Source organism: Gallinula chloropus (assembly GCF_964237585.1).
Source record: "Gallinula chloropus genome assembly, chromosome: 15".
Classification (NCBI taxonomy): Eukaryota; Metazoa; Chordata; class Aves; order Gruiformes; family Rallidae; genus Gallinula; species Gallinula chloropus.
Genome location: NC_140100.1, coordinates 1,725,708 through 1,734,752, shown reverse-complemented (window position 1 = coordinate 1,734,752; position 9,045 = coordinate 1,725,708). Strand labels below are relative to the sequence as shown.

Below are 9,045 nucleotides of genomic sequence, written 5' to 3'. Positions count from 1 at the left end.
TTTGAGCTGTAAAATGGTAACCCAGGGGTTAGATAAGGTATGAAGATAGGAGGTGGACTAGAGGGAGCATTATGTGCCTGAACATAACATAACTAATTGGATTATTACATGACTAATGGGTTTATTCAACCCAATAGACTGGAGAAAATGGTAGCCTGAGGTCATTCATCAATGGAGAACACTTGTATTTATGGGGCTAAAGGACAACCTTTCGGAGACCTAAGGTACAACGTAGCTGTTGCTAAATCTAGGTGGTAGTTCTTGACGCTCTGTTTTGTTCTATGAAATCTGTGTTTCTTCCTACTTGAAAGCATGGTTGAAAGAAGACCTTATTATAGCCAGTGGAAATTCTAGCATCACTTGTAAATAAGGCTGTAATCTGAAAAGTACTTCTCTAAAAGTCAGCATGAAGGAGTGGTCTATATCCTTGCTGGAGAATCACAACAGAAAGAAGCTTCTCTGTGTGTGTACTCACTGGAGCCATCCCACTGGCAGGTTGCACACTGCACTTGGCCTCATTTCAAGCTGTGAATCACTTTAACACCAGTGATACTAGTTACAGATCACATCTAACAAACAGAAAGCTGTTTTGCTGATGTAAAGTCTGATTAAGTGAAATCTTTTATCTCTGGAGAAAGAATGTGTGCTGTGGACTTAAACTGCATACGATGTTCCTGACTCGTTGGAGCACCTCGCTCTGCAATACACAATGACAGGCTAATCAGTTGACAACTTTTAAAGACTGCTTATATGTGTTCTTATTTTTAACAGATTTGTCTCAGACTACAGCCCCCACAGATCAAGGATGTTGATCCTTCTGGCTTTCATTATTGTGTTCCACATAACCTCGGCGGCACTGCTGTTCATCTCCACCATCGACAATGTAAGTGTCATTTCCTCTCTCTCGAGCACACAGGTGTTTCTTCCCTTCATAAAAATGCTGTTTCTCTTCAGCTTGCTGACGGAAAGCAGGTAACTCTGTTAGACACACTGCTCTGCTTGTACCTGTTTGGAACAAAAAAGCTTTGAACATGCAGGTGGCTGGGATTCCTGGATTATACAAGTATGTGCCATGCCCCTGTGTGCGTCATGTCGTAAGGCTGTGTTAGGCAGCTCGTCTTCTCCCCTGTGAGGTGCTTGGCCAGGGAGTATATTCACAAATCCTGCCGTGCTTGCAGGTGGAGCTATGGGAGTATCAGTGAGATAGGAGGGAAAGGGAGTGGAACCTGTTGTCCTTTTGTGTCAAGTACATGAAGTCATGGCAGGATAATTTCAGTCGTGTGCTTTGCCACAGAAGTGGTTATCCAAGATGCCAAATTAGATCATGAAAGAGAAACCATTAATTTATCTGTTGCCATTTGGTTAAGCAGTTTCAGCACAAAGTTCTAGAGTAATTTATGTTGGAATCTGTTCAAATTTCCTTTTGATTTTTGTGACCGGAAACAATTTACATCTTTCTCAGCTGAATTCTCCTCTTTCCAAAACAGCCCTTCACTGTGCACTGGAGTCTTTTTTCCTCTGAGAGGTTCAATGTGTGTGCAGTCTGTTAGGATTTAAAAAATTGGCTATTGAAAATACTTTGCTGTACTTAGTGAAGCTGGTTTGGATCTCGTAGTCTTTTCCAAGTTTTCCATTGCTCCAAGTGCAATGATGCTTCACCCACAGCTTTTTATTGCAAAATCGTACAAACACAGACATCTTTCAGTCAGCTGCTTGGTTTGTCCCATTGGACATAGGTCATTAGTTGGCCACTAAAGCAGGTTGTCTTACCCTGCTCCTTTGAGGATTTAGGAAGCTAGCACATAGAAATAGGACCCTGTGCACTCTGTGTCATTAGCTGCTTCTCAGCAATTCTGAACTTAAACTGTGAAACCACCTTCTGTTAGAGTTTATCATCTTCAGAGGCTTTTTACAGTCATGAAAACGCTGACAGGATTATATAGTGCTCGGAGCTAAAAACTAATCAACGTGGACTGCGAAATGCAAAGGAATGGCATCCCGAGGCAGCAGTGGCCTTTCCGAAACCCCGCGTTACACACAGGCCAACTCTCAGGATGTACTGCGCTGGGCACTGCGTGCTGTCAGCAGAGCTGCACAGGGGGCTGTGAGGCTGCTGGAATGTCTGTTCAACAGCAGATGATACCAGCAGATATTTAATAGTCGCGTTTTTCCAACTCTAGTCAGAACAAAGGCCTGGGCAGCTACTGGAGCGGGAATGGGTTTCCTGAGGAAATGCCACTTCTGTGGAGTGCTCGCAGCATTTCCCAGGCTACTGGACAAAGCTCCTCAGTTGCTGTAGTGCTATTTTATGTAAAATGTTAAAACATCAACATAGAAATACCACAGGAGGATCTTAGTTTGTTGCCAGCCACTTCCAGTTGATGCTGCAGTGTATGTGCTGCATCTGCACATTGACAGCACAGCTACATTGCACTCAGTTTGGTGTCAGGAACCAGAAAGCTTACAAATGGCTTCTGTTGTATAGATGTATACTCTGCTGTTGCCTGCAAATTAAAAAATCCTGTGCCTTTAAGGAGTTGTGTGTCCCAAACAAAACTCATCCTATCTGGATGAGCAAAGCAGATCATGCCTAGGTATCTTAAGGACTGAGCAATCACCAACTAGCCAAGACTTCTGTCCAAACAGTGGAAAATCCCCTGTGCTTTGGGATGTTTAAGATTTGCCATCTATTACCCTTTCTACTTTACACAGATCTAAAATGAAAATGCCATGTGAGTAATGATACACCCTTCATTGCAAAATGCCATTAGATCTCAAATTTAGTTTGAATCGTTAATTTGTTCCTGCTGATGTGTCTGATCAGGATACAGCTGAGGAGTTTAGGACAACTGCAGAGTTTTGTGATTTTGGTGGTGGCCTTTTTTCCCATAAGAGCCCTTTCCATTTATTTTGCAGGCCTGGTGGGTAGGAGATAATTTTTCTACAGATGTCTGGAGTGTGTGTGCCACAAATAGCACCACCTGTATGGCTATCACCGATCAGTTCAATGGTGAGTGTCTCTCCATGCCTAAGTCTCAGTTCCTTCAGCAGAAGAACTGGTAAAATCACTACAAAATTTGCAGGGGTGATAGCATTCTTGTTGAGAAAGCTGCATGCTTTAACTACTCAAGTCTTCTGAAAGTTTTAATATTGTCTTTTTGTTTTGGAAAAGGAAACTGTTCCAACAGTTTCTGTAGGAGGGAAACAGAGGGAACCATCAGGTGCCCTTGAAAGCCCAGTGCAAGGGTAAACACAAAGAACTACTGATGAGTGATAAAAAGTTCTTAAAAATTAGATTGGATAAAAACAGTGAAGTCATCTGAAAGTGTTGCTGAAGCAATAGAATCTGCCTCAGAACTGAACTTTAACTTCTGAAGAACCACCTAAAAATACTGGCTGCCTACAAGGATAGGGGGAAAAGGGGAAGAAAGAACACAAGCTGTAGTTTTAATGGAAAGGACTTTGTGTAGGGCACAGCCTAACATCCTGCTTCACAAAAATACATCTCAAAGGTCACTGTTACTTTATGTCTATACTTTCAGTCTTGGTAGATATTAAAGCAGTAGAAGATGTGAAGAGCCACGTACCCATAAAGTAACTTTGCTTTGTGAGCAATGGGTTGGTTTATAGCAGAGCTGTGCTGCAGCCAGATGAGCCATTATGCACAGGCATCTCTGGGCTAACATGAACTGAACATATTTGCCTTTGGTCTCTGTGTCACCAAGGAGTCATTGAAATGAGGTACCCCAACTACATCAGTTAGGAGGGGCTGAGGCAGGTCTGCTCAGTGGACTGAACTCCAGTGTAGCTATGCTAGCTGACATGCTGCAAGTTTTCTGATGCTGGGCCTTATCCTTGCAGTGAAGTGACAGGAAGCAGCTACATGTAGCTACAAATTTACTGGCTACTTTAGCTCCTAGTTACAGGGAAGTTACAGGGAAGTAATTGACAGGGTGAAAAACCTGAAACAAAGCAATGTGCTGTGCAGAGCCTGGATGTCTTGTCTGGTTACATCCTATGGCTAGAGATGTCTCTGCTGGCGCAGGCGTTGCTCAGCCATTTGGGACACCGGGCAGTTCCACTGTGCTTTCAGTACATAGATGGTAGCAAAGGATGTGCTGTGGGACAAACAGTCTGCTCAGGATTTCTGTTCACTTCTATGAAAAGCTTTGAGAAGCCCTTGGACCACGGGCTGTATTAATGCCTGGGAAGCAGAACCACTCTAGGCACTGCGTGCACAGCTGGCTTGCTGTGTGTGCCGACCTGCTCGCAGAACACAGCTCTGCCCCTCTCTCTGCTCATTGCAGGAGTAGGCAGAAACAGAAATGGTCTGTTTAATCACGGCTGCTTTTTTTCTTCTTCTTCCAGAGTATCAATCAATTCAGGCTGTTCAGGCCACCATGATCCTATCAACTATTTTCTGCTGTGTGGCATTTCTGGTTTTCATCCTTCAACTCTTCCGCCTAAAGCAAGGAGAAAGATTTGTGTTAACCTCTATTATCCAGCTCCTGTCATGTGAGTGATTTTTCAACACTTGTCACTTTAATGATGTTTACATGGAAGTAGGAAAGGGAAAAAAGTTTCAAAATGAATGAGCTGCATGAGAGGTCATAGCTTATCCTTCGTATTTGTTTAAACAGTGAACTTCTCCATTCTGTACTATTTGGCAGTAAAATCATGGATGACATCACTGCTTAGATTAAAGTAATTTAAATTCTGAACTGCTTAACAAATTAAGTAACTCTGTAATTGCTGCAGACAGGTACTTCCTTAATTTTTTGCTCATGTTAAAACTATCCAGATGTTTACAATCATTTTATAGTCATTGCAAATGCCATAAATACAGGACAACGCTTCAGATCTAATCCATGGCAGAGAAACTGAAAACGTGTCCTGAAATGCTCCCAGTTTGGTTGGAGGATGGAAAATTAATGCCTGCAGAAAAGAACATTGGAGGAAGCAGCTGACAGAGTTGTGGTGCATATTGCTAATACTATTTTCTTCCTCCTGCAGGTCTGTGTGTTATGATTGCAGCTTCCATTTACACAGATCGGCATGAAGAGCTGCACAGGAGCGCTGACTACAGCGTGAACGTTTCCCAAGGCCAATATGGCTATTCCTTCGTCCTAGCCTGGATTGCATTTGCCTTCACTCTGATCAGTGGTGTTATGTACCTAATATTAAGGAAGCGTAAATAAATGTCAGCAGCTAGTTATTTCTGTCACTACAGTACAAAACCAGATTCCAGTAACCATTTTGTATATAATCATTTACATGGTTTTGTAGTAAAGGTTTTGTTTCTCTAAAAATGTATTGTGTTCTTGATATGAAACAGAATAAAAAAAGGGCAGGTTGAGTGGGATGTCTGGCACCTACAGGTCAGGGGGCTGAGCAGGACAGAGCCACGTGGTTTCTCTTACATATTTCATCAGCATAAACTGTTTTCCCTTTACTAGACATTAATAGGTTATTCCTGGCCTCTAGTACATTACAAATAAAGCCATACAGATAAATTTGTAAGCAATATGATAACTGTATTCCTGGACCAGATGTATCCCTTTGGGATGGGATAAATATAGGGGAAGTAAAAAATGAGGCCCAGATCAGAGTGAAAAAGTAAACAATTATAAAAGCCCAAAGCTGCACACAGTGAGTCTGTTCTGGCAGAGGGCCAATGTTCTGCTATTTATAATGAGCAGTAAGTGGCATCAAGCTTTTATTAAAACCACTTGCTTTGCAAAAGCAACAACTCCTTTTTGTACTCCAGCAAATGATTCTCATTCACATATGATTTAAGCACACAAAGCCTCTGGCAGGAGGATTTACCAGCAACTTCACAGCACAACTTGGGACCAAAATATTCTGAGCAGTAAGAAATACCCCGCTCTAGTCCTGTATCCCTCTACTTTTGCATTGTGCCTAGTCTTTCTGGGAGGGAGAAGGGGGGAAAAAAGCATTACCTTTCTTACATCAGCAAACTTTAAAGCAAATTACTGATCAAGCAATGCCACATTTAGGTTTTTCTAGCCAAACTCAACCTGTTGCTTACACTGGGTTTGTATTACATTAGTAACTTAATGGCTAATACTTCATTTACAAAAGCTTTCCCCAAGTCTACCCATTAGGAAATTTGCTTTAAAAAAGTTCATTCTGAATCCCTTTGTGGATTTGACTTGACCTGGACACTCTTACTGGGTAAATCAGAGTGCAGAATTCCAGGCTAGTTTTTCCAGAAAAAATGGCTTAGGGATTTTTATTTTTCAATAATTCTGAGAGATAAGTGTGTACTGTAATACCAGGCTGAATTGCTCATCAGTGTAATCTTGGCTTTGGCTGACGGTGATTTTGGAGTTGGGAGTTCAGTGGTGAGAATGATTGAAGTGGTTTTTTCTGGTTAGTCACAGCTTTGATGCTTAAATATAGATTTGACTCTGTAAAAGTACTAACCATGTATTTATTTCAATATAATCACTACAGCCAGCCCCATACATAAACAAGAAAATAAGTCAAAAGGTTTTCTCTCCCTTAGTGGGAATGCTCTGAATTTCATGAATTGGTACCCTACTTTTTAAGCAAGGGTTTCTGCAGTTTGCTGAAAATACATTTCAGATTAAAAGCCAAATTTTGCTAGCAAGCCAAATGTGTCTTAAATAAGCAGATGCAGGCTTAAGGCTGAAAGTAGATGGATTACTAGCTAGGCATTTTGCTAGTTTTACTCAAATGTGAAATAGTAGGGAAGATTCTTAAGGAAATATGGATTAAAACTATTTTATACCTAGAAGACAGTCCTGTAAAATTGTGTGTTAAGCTGTTCGGCCAGTGACTTGAAGAGGTTTCTTCAGTTTCTTGCCTTGATAATGCTTGGATCATTTATAGAGTGAATATTAAAATAAAGATGTGTGTATACAGGAGGACACGACTTAATTCCATGGCAAAAGGTTTATCCCTTTAATTGAACATGAAAAGCTCACACACCATGGTGTACAGCAGCACATGCATGATGCCACATCAACCAGAACAGATGGGAATGTTTTGCGTACCAAGAAAATTCCAAAACAGTTTGAACTAGAGTTTTAACAGGACAAATATACTTTAGGATATTCTTTTTACCTGATATGCCTTTAAAATATACCATTTCTATGCTATATATATTCTGAAACTGTACATGAAAATAAAACAAATTCTTGTACTGTACCAGCAAGCTCAATACCTTCAGCAATCTGACCTTGTCTTTAAGCTTGGGATATATTTACACGATGTTGGATGAGAAAAAGTTGGGTATTTGTGTGAACAGGTAAAATTAAATTCTTCCTGCCTGTACTACAAGCACAAGCTGGTTATTTCTGTCCTTTGTTGAAGACCTTCCAGAGGAAGCAGAGAAAAGTTTATTGAACATTTAAATGTATGGTGTTAAAAGAGTAGCTACTGAGTAATGCAAGATCTGCAGATGCTCTGATAAGTTGTTTACTTGTAAGGGGTTTTTTCCATCATTGCAGAAATGGCTGGATATTTAAGATGAGGTTCAGTGAGAAAAATAATGTTAGAAACAGGCCGGTGACTTATGAATCTGCTCCAGTCAAACTTCAGGTTTGCACTGAGATGATAAAAATGCAGGTGACCTTGTACAGATTGATCCTAAAGCTCTTAGGGTAAATGTTTAAATCCTGCTGGTAAATTCTGTGTTCATGCATTTTTAGGCACAACAAATAGGGAGCGAAAGGAAGGAAAAAGAAAAAGGAAAGGAAAAAGAAGATAAGGGAGGAAGGATGACTGGCACAAGTTTTGGGGTTAGGGTTTTTTCTGTGTTTGTTTCTAGTGATGGTATCTCCTGGCATTACTCACTTGCTTTCATCTACAGAAAAATTGTCTACTGTTCCAACCCTGTTCCAATAGAGCCTCCTCGTGGTGACAGAGAAGCCTGCTCCTTCAAAGCCCAACTTTAAGCACTGTTCCTTTCCCATCTGAACAGATCTTTAACAAGTCTAACTTTCCCTCAAGAACTAACCTGTCTTCCAATAGACAAATGCACAATTTAAAAATTGATATTGTCGAAAAGTTGAATACAAGAGTACCTCATGTGATGTGTCTCCTCTCAGCTGGAGGAAGCCGTCATCGAGGGACGCTGGCTTTGAATTCTGTTTGCTCGATGAATAGTTCTGCAGATGAGATGCAACCTTCAAACAGGATTTTTCTATCTATTGAAAGACAGTGTTGTTAACATTCTTACCTTCTTATGTGAATGATTTCTCTCTACGTGCTGTGTGTGGGTTTTTTCCCTCTTGTGAGATGTGTTACTGTCAAGCTAAGACTCCTTTCTTTACAAAACAATCCACTAAGTGAAAATTTATTGAAATCAGAAGATTGCTTTAGTTTAGTTCAGCTAAACTATCAGTAAGTGAAACTTGGGCAGAATGAGTCCAACTTGCATACTTGGAAACTACTGATTTTTGTCTTTCAATCACAGACACTAGGATACTAATTCATCACACAGCAATAGCAGCAAATTTCTTCGACTGTGAAAAGAGCTCTCCAACTTCTCTCAAAGCTATATAGCTGTTATCCAAACTGGGAAACCAACTAAATGGTATCATACTGATGGGGCAGTTTACAAAAAATGATAATTAATTTCAAGTCATATAGTAATTATCAAATTGATTTAGCAATACGCTTGTTCAAATCAAATTTTTCATATCATAGGATTTAAAAATTATTCTACTAAGAAATGTGATCAGTTGTGATTACAAAGAATCAGGACTCAATTTTAAGATAAGCACAAAACAAAAACCCACCAAAAACTAGGCCCATCTTCACCAGATATATGTATTTGATACACATTCATAGCAAGAATGAGAATCTACCTAAGTACCTGCAAACAGTAAAGAAAATACTACATTTTCTCTCTTCCCTTCCATTTGGGTACAACTTAGATTATAGGAGCCAAGGAGCCTTTAAACCAACTACTAGTGTAAAACAGAAGTTCTTCAAACATGCTTGCAAAGAAGGGTAGTTACTGGGATTGCAAGTATTTCCTCTTAATACTAAAGA

At 40.3% G+C, this 9,045-nt stretch overlaps 1 protein-coding gene across 1 annotated transcript; it reads left to right on the top strand.

Moving 5' to 3' along the window:
- Positions 1–805: 805 nt before the first annotated feature.
- Positions 806–5,198, top strand: EMP2 (epithelial membrane protein 2; the record flags this gene model as incomplete). The annotated part of the gene is made up of 4 exons (XM_084271038.1): positions 806–883; positions 2,917–3,010; positions 4,369–4,515; positions 5,014–5,198. 4 exons carry the CDS (start codon positions 806–808, stop codon positions 5,196–5,198), a joined length of 504 nt encoding a protein of 167 aa, XP_084127164.1.
- Between the last annotated feature and the right edge of the window lie 3,847 nt (positions 5,199–9,045).